We start from the raw sequence: 17445 nt of genomic DNA on the forward strand, positions 1-17445 counted from the left end.
CGACTGGGGGGGGCATCGCCCCGAGTGGAGGGCGACTGGGGGGGGGGGGCAGGGCCCCGAGTGGAGGGCGACTGGGGGGGGGGGGCGGGGCCCCGAGTGGAGGGCGACTGTGGTGGGCAGGGCCCTGAGTGCAGGGCGACTGGGGGGGGGGGGCAGCGCCCCGAGTGGAGGGCGACTGGGGGGGGCAGCGCCCCGAGTGGAGGGCGACTGGGGGGGGCAGCGCCCCGAGTGGAGGGCGACTGGGGGGGGCAGCACCCCGAGTGGAGGGCGACTGGGGGGGGCAGCACCCCGAGTGGAGGGCGACTGGGGGGGCAGCGCCCCGAGTGGAGGGCGACTGGGGGGGGCAGCGCCCCGAGTGGAGGGCGACTGGGGGGGGCAGCGTCCCGAGTGGAGGGCGACTGGGGGGGGCAGCGTCCCGAGTGGAGGGCGACTGGGGGGGGCAGCGTCCCGAGTGGAGGGCGACTGGGGGGGGCAGCGTCCCGAGTGGAGGGCGACTGGGGGGGGCAGCGCCCCGAGTGGAGGGCGACTGGGGGGGGCAGCGCCCCGAGTGGAGGGCGACTGGGGGGGGCAGCGCCCCGAGTGGAGGGCGACTGGGGGGGGCATCGCCCCGAGTGGAGGGCGACTGGAGGGGGCATCGCCCCGAGTGGAGGGCGACTGGGGGGGGTGGGGCAGGGCCCCGAGTGGAGGGCGACTGGGGGGGGGGGGTGGGGCAGGGCCCCGAGTGGAGAGCGACTGGGGGGGGCGGGGCCCCGATTGGTGGGCAGTAGGGGCCAGAGGAGCCCCGAGAGGTGGGCAGCAGAGGTGAGGGAGAAAGGAGGAGGAGGTTGGGGAGGGAGGAAGGAGTCTCGGAGATCTTGTTGGTCATTCTGTTTATGCCCTGTTCCTTGGGGTTCCTCTGTGGCGACAGCATCAACTCCCCCCACCCCAGTCCTGTCTGTAGACCACGATCACCAGCACCAGAGAAGGATCCTTAGCTTTTCCTGATGGGGAAGCTCGGGTACAGAAGCGTGTTGTCTGGGCAGGAGGAGTTCCAGAACACAGCAAAGATCTGGACTCAGATTGTGGGGAGGGCAACAAGCAGCGAGCTGGCTCCACTCCCCACACGCGTGAGGCTTCCCTGCAGTAGAGCCACAGGCCCTGCAGCAGAGTGCGACTCTGGCTCCAGCCCCTCACTCCGGCCCCTCCGAGGGGAGACTTGGCCTTCCTCTGCCTCTCAGGATTAAGTCCAATGACCACAGCTAAATGTCTGCCATGGGATCATTTCTGAAGCAACATTAAGGCTCCTCGGATGCCATGTGGCTCCCTTCCTCCAGACGGCTCCCTTCCTCCAGACGGCTCCCTTCCTCCAGACGGCTCCCTTCCTCCAGATGGTTGCCCTCTTCCAGACGGGTCCACACCTCCAGACGGATGCCCCCCTCCAGACAGCTGCCCTCCTCCAGGCGAGTCCACCCCTCCAGACGGGTCTCCTCCTCCAAACTGCCATCTCCCATGAGCGGCTGCTCTTCCACAAAGGCTGCACCCTCAATGAAACTGGGCCCTTCCCCAAAAGCTCCACTCTCCTCCAGAGCTGCCAGGCTGGTCACAGAGGCCAGCAGCACCTCGGGGTGACTCTTGCTCTTGTGGGCAGATACATTGTCCTTCTTCTCAAACTTCTTGCCGCAAATGTCACAGGAGAACTGGTAGCCGGACTCGGCATCGTGTTTCTTCATGTGCCAGTTCAACGAGGCCTTCTGTCTGCAGGTAAATCCACAGATCTCACACCTGGACAGAGAGAGAGAGAGAGAAAAGATGTGTGGAAGACAGAAAGACAAGTGCCTGCCCCAGGGGCCGGGGGGGGGGGGGGGGAAGGGGGGCGGGAGAGGGGGGGGGGTGGCGACAGAGATTCCCGACGCTCCGCACTTATTCTGCAACCCCGATTCAACACCACCCCCCTCGACCACCCCCCACCGAGCCCGGATGCACTGCCCCGATTCTGCTGTCACACCCCAGACTTACTGCAGTGGTTTCTCTCCAGTATGAATCCGTCTGTGAACCACCAGGTTCTTGTCAGTCTTGAAAGCTCGGCCACAGAACTCACAAATGTAATTCCGCTCATCTGTAAAACAAAGCCAAGCGTGAATATTCAACTAAGGGAGTCGGCATTAGGCCAAGCACTCAGCTGTGCCTGTAGCTGACAGCAGGGTGGAAGCAGGGGAGGGGAATGTAAGGGGGGGGGAAGGAGGGGACATGAGCGGCACACTTAAGAGTGAAGCAATAACTAATGCCGTGGCCTGCAGAAGGCAGCTCCATCTGTCCTGCACGGGTCCTGAAGATACACACAGCGTCAGGTCAATTCAAGAAGTGACTCCAGTCCAGTGCAGAAAGCAGGTCACAGATCATCCCTCAAGGAGATTCATCATCAAAAAACCTGGGTTGGAGGGGCAGGCCGGGGGTGGAATCCAGGGCAGGAAACTGTCGCAGGACACCAAGAACTAGTGCGAGGGCAAAGATTCAGCTTGCTGCCTTTGGCATCACTCTTGTCTTTAGGTCAACAGGTGATGGACTCCCGTCCTGTTACAGAGTTCTGAGCACAATACTGAGGGAGCGCTGCACTGTCGGAGGGTCGGTACTGAGGGAGCGCCGCGCTGTCGGAGGGTCGGTACTGAGGGAGCGCCGCGCTGTCGGAGGGTCGGTACTGAGGGAGCGCCGCGCTGTCGGAGGGTTGGTACTGAGGGAGCGCCGCACTGTCGGAGGGTCGGTACTGAGGGAGCGCCGCACTGTCGGAGGGTCGGTACTGAGGGAGCGCCGCACTGTCGGAGGGTCGGTACTGAGGGAGCGCCGCACTGTCGGAGGATCGGTACTGAGGGAGCGCCGCGCTGTCGGAGGGTCGGTACTGAGGGAGCGCCGCGCTGTCGGAGGGTCGGTACTGAGGGAGCGCCGCGCTGTCGGAGGGTCGGTACTGAGGGAGCGCCGCACTGTCGGAGGGTCGGTACTGAGGGAGCGCCGCACTGTCGGAGGGTCGGTACTGAGGGAGCGCCGCACTGTCGGAGGGTCGGTACTGAGGGAGCGCCGCACTGTCGGAGGGTCGGTACTGAGGGAGCGCCGCACTGTCGGAGGGTCGGTACTGAGGGAGTGCCGCACTGTCGGAGGGTCGGTACTGAGGGAGTGCCGCACTGTCGGAGGGTCGGTACTGAGGGAGTGCCGCACTGTCGGAGGGTCGGTATTGTGGGAGCGGCGCACTGTCGGAGGGTCGGTACTGAGGGAGTGCCGCACTGTCGGAGGGTCGGTACTGAGGGAGCGCCGCACTGTCGGAGGGTCGGTACTGAGGGAGTGCCGCACTGTCGGAGGGTCGGTACTGAGGGAGTGCCGCACTGTCGGAGGGTCGGTACTGTGGGAGCAGCGCACTGTCGGAGGGTCGGTACTGAGGGAGTGCCGCACTGTCGGAGGGTCGGTACTGAGGGAGCGCCGCACTGTCGGAGGGTCGGTACTGAGGGAGCGCCGCACTGTCGGAGGGTCGGTACTGAGGGAGTGCCGCACTGTCGGAGGGTCGGTACTGAGGGAGTGCCGCACTGTCGGAGGGTCGGTACTGTGGGAGCGGCGCGCTGTCGGAGGGTCGGTACTGAGGGAGTGCCGCACTGTCGGAGGGTCGGTACTGAGGGAGTGCCGCACTGTCGGAGGGTCGGTACTGAGGGAGCGCCGCACTGTCGGAGGGTCGGTACTGAGGGAGCGGCGCACTGTCGGAGGGTCGGTACTGAGGGAGTGCCGCACTGTCGGAGGGTCGGTACTGAGGGAGTGCCGCACTGTCGGAGGGTCGGTACTGAGGGAGTGCCGCACTGTCGGAGGGTCAGTACTGAGGGAGCAGTCGTGAGGCAGTAATGCAATCTTGGAGGGGACTATATGCTAGGGCTAAAAAGCGATCGAGTGACACAGCAGCAAGTGATTTTGAATGAAGGTGGGAGGCACAGGGATGTGAACACCGATGGTCAGATGAATCAAAGCCACACTCACCACTGTGCAATTTCTCGTGCTCCTCCATCTGTGTCTTGAAGCGAAAGATGCGTCCACAGCTGGGGTAAGAGCAAGCGAAGGTCCGGTGCAGCATGTGCTGGTACTTCATGTGGCGCTGAATCAAGAGAAAAGGGCAAGGTGAGGGAGGAAGGAGGGGATGGCGAGAGACGGATAGACAAAGACAGAGAAAGAGAGAAAAGAGGTGGGGAACAAAGAGGGAGATGGGAGGGGGAGAGATACAGATGGGGCAGAGAGAGACAGGTGAGCGGGAAGAGAGGGAGAGGGAGAGTGGGAAGGGATGGGGGGAATCTGGAATGGAGGGAGGGAGGGAGCGGGAACGTAGAGAGAGATGGGGGAGCGGGAAGGGAGATGGAGAGAGGGGGAGCGGGAAGGGAACGAGAGACATGGGGGAGGGGAAGGCGATGAAGAGAGAGGGGGAGCGGGAAGGGAACGAGAGAGATCGGGGAGGGGGAAGGGAGATGGAGAGACATGGGGGAGTGGGAAGGGAGATGGAGAGACATGGGGGAGTGGGAAGGGAGATGGAGAGACATGGGGGAGTGGCAAGGGAGATGGAGAGACATGGGGGAGTGGCAAGGGAGATGGAGAGACATGGGGGAGTGGCAAGGGAGATGGAGAGACATGGGGGAGTGGCAAGGGAGATGGAGAGACATGGGGGAGTGGCAAGGGAGATGGAGAGATAGGGTGAGGGGCAAGGGAGATGGAGAGACATGGGGGAGTGGCAAGGGAGATGGAGAGACATGGGGGAGTGGCAAGGGAGATGGAGAGACATGGGGGAGTGGCAAGGGAGCTGGAGAGATAGGGTGAGGGGCAAGGGAGATGGAGAGACATGGGGGAGGGGCAAGGGAGATGGAGAGACATGAGAGACGGGGGAGCGGGGAGAGAGACGGGGGAGCGGGGAGAGAGACGGGGGAGCGGGGAGAGAGACGGGGGAGCGGGGAGAGAGACGGGGGAGCGGGGAGAGAGACGGGGGAGCGGGGAGAGAGACGGGGGAGCGGGGAGAGAGACGGGGGAGCGGGGAGAGAGACGGGGGAGCGGGGAGAGAGACGGGGGAGCGGGGAGAGAGACGGGGGAGCGGGGAGAGAGACGGGGGAGCGGGGAGAGAGACGGGGGAGCGGGGAGAGAGACGGGGGAGCGGGGAGAGAGACGGGGGAGCGGGGAGAGAGACGGGGGAGCGGGGAGAGAGACGGGGGAGCGGGGAGAGAGACGGGGGAGCGGGGAGAGAGACGGGGGAGCGGGGAGAGAGACGGGGGAGCGGGGAGAGAGACGGGGGAGCGGGGAGAGAGACGGGGGAGCGGGGAGAGAGACGGGGGAGCGGGGAGAGAGACGGGGGAGCGGGGAGAGAGACGGGGGAGCGGGGAGAGAGACGGGGGAGCGGGGAGAGAGACGGGGGAGCGGGGAGAGAGACGGGGGAGCGGGGAGAGAGACGGGGGAGCGGGGAGAGAGACGGGGGAGCGGGGAGAGAGACGGGGGAGCGGGGAGAGAGACGGGGGAGCGGGGAGAGAGACGGGGGAGCGGGAAGAGAGACGGGGGAGCGGGAAGAGAGACGGGGGAGCGGGGAGAGAGACGGGGGAGCGGGGAGAGAGACGGGGGAGCGGGGAGAGAGACGGGGGAGCGGGGAGAGAGACGGGGGAGCGGGGAGAGAGACGGGGGAGCGGGGAGAGAGACGGGGGAGCGGGGAGAGAGACGGGGGAGCAGGGAGAGAGACGGGGGAGCGGGGAGAGAGACGGGGGAGCGGGGAGAGAGACGGGGGAGCGGGGAGAGAGACGGGGGAGCGGGGAGAGAGAGAAAGAGACGGGGTAGCGGGGAGAGAGAGAAAGAGACGGGGTAGCGGGGAGAGAGAGAAAGAGACGGGGTAGCGGGGAGAGAGAGAAAGAGACGGGGTAGCGGGGAGAGAGAGAAAGAGACGGGGTAGCGGGGAGAGAGACGGGGGAGCGGGGAGAGAGAGGGGGAGCGATGAGGGAGAGAAGAGGTGCGGGGAAGGGGGAGAGGGGGAGCTGGGAGGGAGAGAGGGGGAGCGGGGAGGGAGAGAGGGGGAGCGGAGAGGGAGAGAGGGGGAGAGAGGGGGAGCGGAGAGGGAGAGAGGGGGAGCGGGGAGGGAGAGAGGGGGAGAGGGGGAGCAGGAAGGGAGAGAGGGGGAGCGGGATGGAAGAGTGGGGGAGAGGGGGAGCGCGAAGGGAGAGAGGGGGAGCGGGGAGGGAGAGAGGGGGAGCGGGGAGGGAGAGAGGGGGAGCGGGGAGGGAGAGAGGGGGAGCGGGGAGGGAGAGAGGGGGAGCGGGGAGGGAGAGAGGGGGAGCGGGGAGGGAGAGAGCGGGAGCGGGGAGGGAGAGAGGGGGAGCGGGGAGGGAGAGAGGGGGAGCGGGGAGGGAGAGAGGGGGAGCGGGGAGGGAGAGAGGGGGAGCGGGGAGGGAGAGAGGGGGAGCGGGGAGGGAGAGAGGGGGAGCGGGGAGGGAGAGAGGGGGAGCGGGGAGGGAGAGAGGGGGAGCGGGGAGGGAGAGTAGAGGAGCGGGGAGGGAGAGTAGAGGAGCGGGGAGGGAGAGTAGAGGAGCGGGGAGGGAGAGTAGAGGAGCGGGGAGGGAGAGTAGAGGAGCGGGGAGGGAGAGTAGAGGAGGAGTCGTGGTTTGGGGAGGAGACAGCCCAGCACTTTTCCTACCTTCAAATACTGAGGATTCGAGACTATTTTCCCACATCCCTCAAATTCACAGCGAACGTACTGTTTCTGTATTTTCTTCCTGGTTAAGACAGAGCGAAAGGGACACAGAGCGAGAGAGAGAGAGAGAAGGAGGGGTGGGGAGTGTGAGACAGAGAGAGAGAACACTGGCTGAAGATACGGTGACACAAACTGAAGTACAAGCCAATTCTGTGCTGGCAAGGACAGGGCACAGAAACTCACTGGATATCTCGACACAAGAGTCGAATGTGCTCCTTTGGTCACACAGTTTCAGGGAGTTCTTGCACAGTGAAGGAGGTCGGTCATGTTCACTAGGATAAGGGACCGCCCTGCAAGTCTCTACAGATCCTGTCCCCACTGCAGACCCACTGTGAGCCCTCCATCTCCGCACTCTGGCACTGAGCCTTCCCTTTCCCACTAGTGTACACACTGACTCCGTGTTCCCCGACCTCCAGGGTACATGGTGGCGCCCTCCCCAATTTACACACTATGTCTCTGAGAACCTCCTCCTCCCCAACCCCATCTCCCCCCGGTGTATACAAAATGGCTCCGTTCCCCTCCCCCAGCGCACACACAGTGGCTTCGTTCCCCTCCCCCCAGTGTACACACAGTGGCTCCGTTCCCCTCCCCCGATGCACACAGTAGCTCCGTTCCCCTCCCCCCAGTGTACACACAGTAGCTCCGTTCCCCTCCCTCCAGTGTACACACAGTAGCTCCATTCCCCTCCCCCCAGTGTACACACTGTGGCTACGTGCCCCTCCCCCCAGTGTACACACAGTAGCTCCGTGCCCCTCCCCCCAGTGTACACACAGTAGCTCCGTGCCCCTCCCCCCAGTGTACACACAGTAGCTCCCTGCCCCTCCCCCCAGTGTACACACAGTAGCTCCCTGCCCCTCCCCCCAGTGTACACACAGTAGCTCCCTGCCCCTCCCCCCAGTGTACACACAGTAGCTCCCTGCCCCTCCCCCCAGTGTACACACTGTAGCTCCGTGCCCCTCCCCCACAGTGTACACACAGTAGCTCCCTGCCCCTCCCCCCAGTGTACACACAGTAGCTCCCTGCCCCTCCCCCCCAGTGTACACACAGTAGCTCCCTGCCCCTCCCCCCAGTGTACACATCGTGGCTTTATGCCCCGCCCCAGTGTAGTCACTTGATCTGTGCCCTCCTCCCTCCACCCAGTCAGACTCACCGGATCTTTTTTGGCTGCTCGCTTGGATCTCGTTTCCCTCGACGTTTCTGAGTTTTGCTGCAGGTTAGCAAGAGGAACAATGAGAAACCATTTGTAATAAAGTCAACAAACATCGGATTAGTGAACAGCAACTTACTGGCGGAGTGTGCAGGGGGCAGAAAGGAAACTGGACATGGGGAGGGTGGAAGGTTGGTGCATTACTGACGATTGAATATATAGCTCTGTGATCACTGCACGAAGGCTGGCCCAGAACATTCAACCCGATGCCAAAGGCTCCCAGTACGGGGACTATTAGAACAATATTCCCTGTGCTAATCTGGCTGATTCCAATGATGAACTACAACAGCTGAATGGGGAAATCGGGTAGAAGGGTCACTGACTCGAAACATTAACTCTGCTTATCTTTCCACAGATGCTGCCAGACCTGCTGAGTATTTCCAGCATTTCTTGTTTTTACTTCAGATTTCCAGCATCCACAGTATTTTGCTTTTATCTCTACCTGATTATTGTTTCCTCAGGGGATTTCTTCGTGCTATTCCTGCGAGGTCTTCCCCTCCTCTTCTCTCGGTCAGAACCACTAGAAAATACAATCAATATATAGAAATCCAAAACCATGCAGAGACTGAATCACCAAAAATCTCAGCAAATGGGGTGCATGTAGGACGCGCGGTGCGGATCCATGCAGTCTGGATCCACACGCAGCGTCCAGGGACACACGGTCCGGATACAGGTACAGCATTCTGGAACAAACGGTCCGGAAATAGGGAGAGCATTCTGGAACAAACAGTTCAGATAGACGGGGAGGTTCAGGAACAAACAGTTCTGATAGACGGGGAGGTTCAGGAACAAACAGTTCTGATAGACGGGGAGGTTCAGGAACAAACAGTTCTGATAGACGGGGAGTTTCAGGAACAAACAGTTCTGATAGACGGGGAGGTTCAGGAACAAACAGTTCTGATAGACGGGGAGGTTCAGGAACAAACAGTTCTGATAGACGGGGAGTTTCAGGAACAAACAGTTCTGATAGACGGGGAGTTTCAGGAACAAACAGTTCAGATAGACGGGGAGGTTCAGGAACAAACAGTTCTGATAGACGGGGAGGTTCAGGAACAAACAGTTCTGATAGACGGGGAGTTTCAGGAACAAACAGTTCAGATAGACGGGGAGGTTCAGGAACAAACAGTTCTGATAGACGGGGAGGTTCAGGAACAAACAGTTCTGATAGACGGGGAGTTTCAGGAACAAACAGTTCAGATAGACGGGGAGGTTCAGGAACAAACAGTTCTGATAGACGGGGAGGTTCAGGAACAAACAGTTCTGATAGACGGGGAGGTTCAGGAACAAACAGTTCAGATAGACGGGGAGGTTCAGGAACAAACAGTTCAGATAGACGGGGAGGTTCAGGAACAAACAGTTCTGATAGACGGGGAGGTTCAGGAACAAACAGTTCTGATAGACGGGGAGGATCAGGAACAAACAGTTCAGATCGACGGGGAGGTTCAGGAACAAACAGTTCTGATAGACGGGGAGTTTCAGGAACAAACAGTTCAGATAGACGGGGAGGTTCAGGAACAAACAGTTCTGATAGACGGGGAGGTTCAGGAACAAACAGTTCTGATAGACGGGGAGGTTCAGGAACAAACAGTTCTGATAGACGGGGAGGTTCAGGAACAAACAGTTCAGATAGACGGGGAGGTTCAGGAACAAACAGTTCAGATAGACGGGGAGGTTCAGGAACAAACAGTTCTGATAGACGGGGAGGTTCAGGAACAAACAGTTCTGATAGACGGGGAGGATCAGGAACAAACAGTTCAGATAGACGGGGAGGTTCAGGAACAAACAGTTCTGATAGACGGGGAGTTTCAGGAACAAACAGTTCTGATAGACGGGGAGTTTCAGGAACAAACAGTTCTGATAGACGGGGAGTTTCAGGAACAAACAGTTCAGATAGACGGGGAGGTTCAGGAACAAACAGTTCTGATAGACGGGGAGGTTCAGGAACAAACAGTTCTGATAGACGGGGAGGTTCAGGAACAAACAGTTCTGATAGACGGGGAGGTTCAGGAACAAACAGTTCTGATAGACGGGGAGGATCAGGAACAAACAGTTCTGATAGACGGGGAGGATCAGGAACAAACAGTTCTGATAGACGGGGAGTTTCAGGAACAAACAGTTCTGATAGACGGGGAGGTTCAGGAACAAACAGTTCTGATAGACGGGGAGGTTCAGGAACAAACAGTTCTGATAGACGGGGAGTTTCAGGAACAAACAGTTCTGATAGACGGGGAGTTTCAGGAACAAACAGTTCTGATAGACAGGGAGGTTCAGGAACAAACAGTTCAGATAGACGGGGAGGTTCAGGAACAAACAGTTCTGATAGACGGGGAGGTTCAGGAACAAACAGTTCTGATAGACGGGGAGGTTCAGGAACAAACAGTTCTGATAGACGGGGAGGTTCAGGAACAAACAGTTCTGATAGACGGGGAGGTTCAGGGACAAACAGTTCTGATAGACGGGGAGGTTCAGGAACAAACAGTTCTGTTAGACGGGGAGGATCAGGAACAAACAGTTCTGATAGACGGGGAGTTTCAGGAACAAACAGTTCTGATAGACGGCGAGGATCAGGGACAAACAGTTCTGATAGACGGGGAGGTTCAGGAACAAACAGTTCAGATAGACGGGGAGGTTCAGGAACAAACAGTTCAGATAGACGGGGAGGTTCAGGAACAAACAGTTCTGATAGACAGGGAGGTTCAGGAACAAACAGTTCTGATAGACGGGGAGGTTCAGGAACAAACAGTTCTGATAGACGGGGAGGTTCAGGAACAAACAGTTCTGATAGACGGGGAGTTTCAGGAACAAACAGTTCTGATAGACGGGGAGTTTCAGGAACAAACAGTTCTGATAGACAGGGAGGTTCAGGAACAAACAGTTCAGATAGACGGGGAGGTTCAGGAACAAACAGTTCTGATAGACGGGGAGGTTCAGGAACAAACAGTTCTGATAGACGGGGAGGTTCAGGAACAAACAGTTCTGATAGACGGGGAGGTTCAGGAACAAACAGTTCTGATAGACGGGGAGGTTCAGGGACAAACAGTTCTGATAGACGGGGAGGTTCAGGAACAAACAGTTCTGTTAGACGGGGAGGATCAGGAACAAACAGTTCTGATAGACGGGGAGTTTCAGGAACAAACAGTTCTGATAGACGGCGAGGATCAGGGACAAACAGTTCTGATAGACGGGGAGGTTCAGGAACAAACAGTTCTGATAGACAGGGAGTTTCAGGGACAAACAGTTCTGATAGACGGGGAGTTTCAGGAACAAACAGTTCTGATAGACGGGGAGGTTCAGGAACAAACAGTTCTGATAGACGGGGAGGTTCAGGAACAAACAGTTCTGATAGACGGGGAGGATCAGGAACAAACAGTTCTGATAGACGGGGAGGTTCAGGAACAAACAGTTCTGATAGACAGGGAGTTTCAGGGACAAACAGTTCTGATAGACGGGGAGGATCAGGAACAAACAGTTCTGATAGACGGGGAGGTTCAGGAACAAACAGTTCAGATAGACAGGGAGTTTCAGGGACAAACAGTTCTGATAGACGGGGAGTTTCAGGAACAAACAGTTCAGATAGACAGGGAGTTTCAGGGACAAACAGTTCAGATAGACGGGGAGTTTCAGGAACAAACAGTTCAGATAGACAGGGAGTTTCAGGAACAAACAGTTCTGATAGACGGGGAGGATCAGGAACAAACAGTTCTGATAGACAGGGAGTTTCAGGAACAAACAGTTCTGATAGACGGGGAGGATCAGGAACAAACAGTTCTGATAGACAGGGAGTTTCAGGAACAAACAGTTCTGATAGACGGGGAGGATCAGGAACAAACAGTTCTGATAGACGGGGAGGTTCAGGAACAAACAGTTCTGATAGACGGGGAGTTTCAGGAACAAACAGTTCTGATAGACAGGGAGTTTCAGGAACAAACAGTTCTGATAGACGGGGAGGATCAGGAACAAACAGTTCTGATAGACAGGGAGTTTCAGGGACAAACAGTTCAGATAGACGGGGAGTTTCAGGAACAAACAGTTCTGATAGACGGGGAGTTTCAGGAACAAACAGTTCTGATAGACGGGGAGGTTCAGGAACAAACAGTTCTGATAGACGGGGAGGTTCAGGAACAAACAGTTCTGATAGACGGGGAGGTTCAGGAACAAACAGTTCTGATAGACGGGGAGTTTCAGGAACAAACAGTTCTGATAGACGGGGAGGTTCAGGAACAAACAGTTCTGATAGACGGGGAGGTTCAGGAACAAACAGTTCTGATAGACAGGGAGGTTCAGGAACAAACAGTTCTGATAGACGGGGAGGTTCAGGAACAAACAGTTCTGATAGACGGGGAGGTTCAGGAACAAACAGTTCTGATAGACGGGGAGGTTCAGGGACAAACAGTTCAGATAGACGGGGAGGTTCAGGAACAAACAGTTCTGATAGACGGGGAGGATCAGGAACAAACAGTTCTGATAGACGGGGAGATTCAGGGACAAACAGTTCTGATAGACGGGGAGGTTCAGGAACAAACAGTTCTGATAGACGGGGAGGTTCAGGAACAAACAGTTCTGATAGACGGGGAGGTTCAGGAACAAACAGTTCTGATAGACGGGGAGGATCAGGAACAAACAGTTCTGATAGACAGGGAGGTTCAGGAACAAACAGTTCTGATAGACGGGGAGGTTCAGGAACAAACAGTTCTGATAGACGGGGAGGTTCAGGAACAAACAGTTCTGATAGACGGGGAGGTTCAGGAACAAACAGTTCTGATAGACGGGGAGGTTCAGGAACAAACAGTTCAGATAGACGGGGAGGTTCAGGAACAAACAGTTCTGATAGACGGGGAGGTTCAGGAACAAACAGTTCTGATAGACGGGGAGGTTCAGGAACAAACAGTTCTGATAGACGGGGAGGTTCAGGAACAAACAGTTCTGATAGACGGGGAGGATCAGGAACAAACAGTTCTGATAGACGGGGAGGATCAGGAACAAACAGTTCTGATAGACGGGGAGTTTCAGGAACAAACAGTTCTGATAGACGGGGAGGTTCAGGAACAAACAGTTCTGATAGACGGGGAGGTTCAGGAACAAACAGTTCTGATAGACGGGGAGGTTCAGGAACAAACAGTTCTGATAGACGGGGAGTTTCAGGAACAAACAGTTCTGATAGACGGGGAGTTTCAGGAACAAACAGTTCTGATAGACAGGGAGGTTCAGGAACAAACAGTTCAGATAGACGGGGAGGTTCAGGAACAAACAGTTCTGATAGACGGGGAGGTTCAGGAACAAACAGTTCTGATAGACGGGGAGTTTCAGGAACAAACAGTTCTGATAGACGGGGAGGTTCAGGAACAAACAGTTCTGATAGACGGGGAGGATCAGGAACAAACAGTTCTGATAGACGGGGAGATTCAGGGACAAACAGTTCTGATAGACGGGGAGGTTCAGGAACAAACAGTTCTGATAGACGGGGAGGTTCAGGAACAAACAGTTCTGATAGACGGGGAGGTTCAGGAACAAACAGTTCTGATAGACGGGGAGGATCAGGAACAAACAGTTCTGATAGACAGGGAGGTTCAGGAACAAACAGTTCTGATAGACGGGGAGGTTCAGGAACAAACAGTTCTGATAGACGGGGAGGTTCAGGAACAAACAGTTCTGATAGACGGGGAGGTTCAGGAACAAACAGTTCTGATAGACGGGGAGTTTCAGGAACAAACAGTTCAGATAGACGGGGAGGTTCAGGAACAAACAGTTCTGATAGACGGGGAGGTTCAGGAACAAACAGTTCTGATAGACGGGGAGGTTCAGGAACAAACAGTTCTGATAGACGGGGAGGTTCAGGAACAAACAGTTCTGATAGACGGGGAGGTTCAGGAACAAACAGTTCTGATAGACGGGGAGGATCAGGAACAAACAGTTCTGATAGACGGGGAGGATCAGGAACAAACAGTTCTGATAGACGGGGAGTTTCAGGAACAAACAGTTCTGATAGACGGGGAGGTTCAGGAACAAACAGTTCTGATAGACGGGGAGGTTCAGGAACAAACAGTTCTGATAGACGGGGAGTTTCAGGAACAAACAGTTCTGATAGACGGGGAGTTTCAGGAACAAACAGTTCTGATAGACAGGGAGGTTCAGGAACAAACAGTTCAGATAGACGGGGAGGTTCAGGAACAAACAGTTCTGATAGACGGGGAGGTTCAGGAACAAACAGTTCTGATAGACGGGGAGGTTCAGGAACAAACAGTTCTGATAGACGGGGAGGTTCAGGAACAAACAGTTCTGATAGACGGGGAGGTTCAGGGACAAACAGTTCTGATAGACGGGGAGGTTCAGGAACAAACAGTTCTGTTAGACGGGGAGGATCAGGAACAAACAGTTCTGATAGACGGGGAGTTTCAGGAACAAACAGTTCTGATAGACGGCGAGGATCAGGGACAAACAGTTCTGATAGACGGGGAGGTTCAGGAACAAACAGTTCAGATAGACGGGGAGGTTCAGGAACAAACAGTTCAGATAGACGGGGAGGTTCAGGAACAAACAGTTCTGATAGACAGGGAGGTTCAGGAACAAACAGTTCTGATAGACGGGGAGGTTCAGGAACAAACAGTTCTGATAGACGGGGAGGTTCAGGAACAAACAGTTCTGATAGACGGGGAGTTTCAGGAACAAACAGTTCTGATAGACGGGGAGGTTCAGGGACAAACAGTTCTGATAGACGGGGAGGTTCAGGAACAAACAGTTCTGTTAGACGGGGAGGATCAGGAACAAACAGTTCTGATAGACGGGGAGTTTCAGGAACAAACAGTTCTGATAGACGGCGAGGATCAGGGACAAACAGTTCTGATAGACGGGGAGGTTCAGGAACAAACAGTTCTGATAGACGGGGAGTTTCAGGAACAAACAGTTCTGATAGACGGGGAGGTTCAGGGACAAACAGTTCTGATAGACGGGGAGGTTCAGGAACAAACAGTTCTGTTAGACGGGGAGGATCAGGAACAAACAGTTCTGATAGACGGGGAGTTTCAGGAACAAACAGTTCTGATAGACGGCGAGGATCAGGGACAAACAGTTCTGATAGACGGGGAGGTTCAGGAACAAACAGTTCTGATAGACAGGGAGTTTCAGGGACAAACAGTTCTGATAGACGGGGAGTTTCAGGAACAAACAGTTCTGATAGACGGGGAGGTTCAGGAACAAACAGTTCTGATAGACGGGGAGGTTCAGGAACAAACAGTTCTGATAGACGGGGAGGATCAGGAACAAACAGTTCTGATAGACGGGGAGGTTCAGGAACAAACAGTTCTGATAGACAGGGAGTTTCAGGGACAAACAGTTCTGATAGACGGGGAGGATCAGGAACAAACAGTTCTGATAGACGGGGAGGTTCAGGAACAAACAGTTCAGATAGACAGGGAGTTTCAGGGACAAACAGTTCTGATAGACGGGGAGTTTCAGGAACAAACAGTTCAGATAGACAGGGAGTTTCAGGGACAAACAGTTCAGATAGACGGGGAGTTTCAGGAACAAACAGTTCAGATAGACAGGGAGTTTCAGGAACAAACAGTTCTGATAGACGGGGAGGATCAGGAACAAACAGTTCTGATAGACAGGGAGTTTCAGGAACAAACAGTTCTGATAGACGGGGAGGATCAGGAACAAACAGTTCTGATAGACAGGGAGTTTCAGGAACAAACAGTTCTGATAGACGGGGAGGATCAGGAACAAACAGTTCTGATAGATGGGGAGGTTCAGGAACAAACAGTTCTGATAGACGGGGAGTTTCAGGAACAAACAGTTCTGATAGACGGGGAGTTTCAGGAACAAACAGTTCTGATAGACGGGGAGGATCAGGAACAAACAGTTCTGATAGACAGGGAGTTTCAGGGACAAACAGTTCAGATAGACGGGGAGTTTCAGGAACAAACAGTTCTGATAGACGGGGAGTTTCAGGAACAAACAGTTCTGATAGACGGGGAGGTTCAGGAACAAACAGTTCTGATAGACGGGGAGGTTCAGGAACAAACAGTTCTGATAGACGGGGAGGTTCAGGAACAAACAGTTCTGATAGACGGGGAGGTTCAGGGACAAACAGTTCAGATAGACGGGGAGGTTCAGGAACAAACAGTTCTGATAGACGGGGAGTTTCAGGAACAAACAGTTCTGATAGACGGGGAGTTTCAGGAACAAACAGTTCTGATAGACGGGGAGGTTCAGGAACAAACAGTTCTGATAGACGGGGAGGTTCAGGAACAAACAGTTCTGATAGACAGGGAGGTTCAGGAACAAACAGTTCTGATAGACGGGGAGGTTCAGGAACAAACAGTTCTGATAGACGGGGAGGTTCAGGAACAAACAGTTCTGATAGACGGGGAGGTTCAGGGACAAACAGTTCAGATAGACGGGGAGGTTCAGGAACAAACAGTTCTGATAGACGGGGAGGATCAGGAACAAACAGTTCTGATAGACGGGGAGATTCAGGGACAAACAGTTCTGATAGACGGGGAGGTTCAGGAACAAACAGTTCTGATAGACGGGGAGGTTCAGGAACAAACAGTTCTGATAGACGGGGAGGTTCAGGAACAAACAGTTCTGATAGACGGGGAGGATCAGGAACAAACAGTTCTGATAGACAGGGAGGTTCAGGAACAAACAGTTCTGATAGACGGGGAGGTTCAGGAACAAACAGTTCTGATAGACGGGGAGGTTCAGGAACAAACAGTTCTGATAGACAGGGAGTTTCAGGGACAAACAGTTCTGATAGACGGGGAGTTTCAGGAACAAACAGTTCTGATAGACAGGGAGTTTCAGGGACAAACAGTTCTGTTAGACGGGGAGTTTCAGGAACAAACAGTTCTGATAGACGGGGAGGTTCAGGAACAAACAGTTCTGATAGACGGGGAGGTTCAGGAACAAACAGTTCTGATAGACGGGGAGGATCAGGAACAAACAGTTCTGATAGACGGGGAGGTTCAGGAACAAACAGTTCTGATAGACAGGGAGTTTCTGGGACAAACAGTTCTGATAGACGGGGAGGATCAGGAACAAACAGTTCTGATAGACGGGGAGGTTCAGGAACAAACAGTTCAGATAGACAGGGAGTTTCAGGGACAAACAGTTCTGATAGACGGGGAGTTTCAGGAACAAACAGTTCAGATAGACAGGGAGTTTCAGGGACAAACAGTTCAGATAGACGGGGAGTTTCAGGAACAAACAGTTCAGATAGACAGGGAGTTTCAGGAACAAACAGTTCTGATAGACGGGGAGGATCAGGAACAAACAGTTCTGATAGACAGGGAGTTTCACGAACAAACAGTTCTGATAGACAGGGAGTTTCAGGAACAAACAGTTCTGATAGACGGGGAGGTTCAGGAACAAACAGTTCTGATAGACGGGGAGTTTCAGGGACAAACAGTTCAGATAGACGGGGAGTTTCAGGAACAAACAGTTCTGATAGACGGGGAGTTTCAGGAACAAACAGTTCTGATAGACGGGGAGGTTCAGGGACAAACAGTTCTGATAGACGGGG

General features: G+C 55.3%; 1 protein-coding gene across 2 annotated transcripts in view; it reads right to left on the reverse strand.

Annotated features, from left to right (window-relative positions):
- Window positions 1–505: 505 nt before the first annotated feature.
- The window catches only part of LOC137360542 (E3 ubiquitin-protein ligase ZFP91-like), a 57772-nt gene continuing 40832 nt past the window's right edge, over window positions 506–17445 (reverse strand). The window contains exons 5-10 of one of the 2 annotated variants that reach the window (XM_068025945.1): window positions 8365–8442; window positions 7866–7922; window positions 6659–6737; window positions 3988–4102; window positions 1996–2095; window positions 506–1761 (exon numbers count right to left, since the gene is read on the reverse strand). In XM_068025945.1, coding sequence (XP_067882046.1) covers window positions 1275–1761; window positions 1996–2095; window positions 3988–4102; window positions 6659–6737; window positions 7866–7922; window positions 8365–8442 — 916 coding nt within the window. In that variant the 3' untranslated portion in view covers window positions 506–1274. The remainder of the gene's footprint in view (window positions 1762–1995; window positions 2096–3987; window positions 4103–6658; window positions 6738–7865; window positions 7923–8364; window positions 8443–17445) is intronic. The other variant, XM_068025946.1, reaches the window with a different exon arrangement.

Source organism: Heterodontus francisci, unplaced genomic scaffold, assembly GCF_036365525.1.
Source record: "Heterodontus francisci isolate sHetFra1 unplaced genomic scaffold, sHetFra1.hap1 HAP1_SCAFFOLD_606, whole genome shotgun sequence".
NCBI classification, from domain to species: Eukaryota; Metazoa; Chordata; class Chondrichthyes; order Heterodontiformes; family Heterodontidae; genus Heterodontus; species Heterodontus francisci.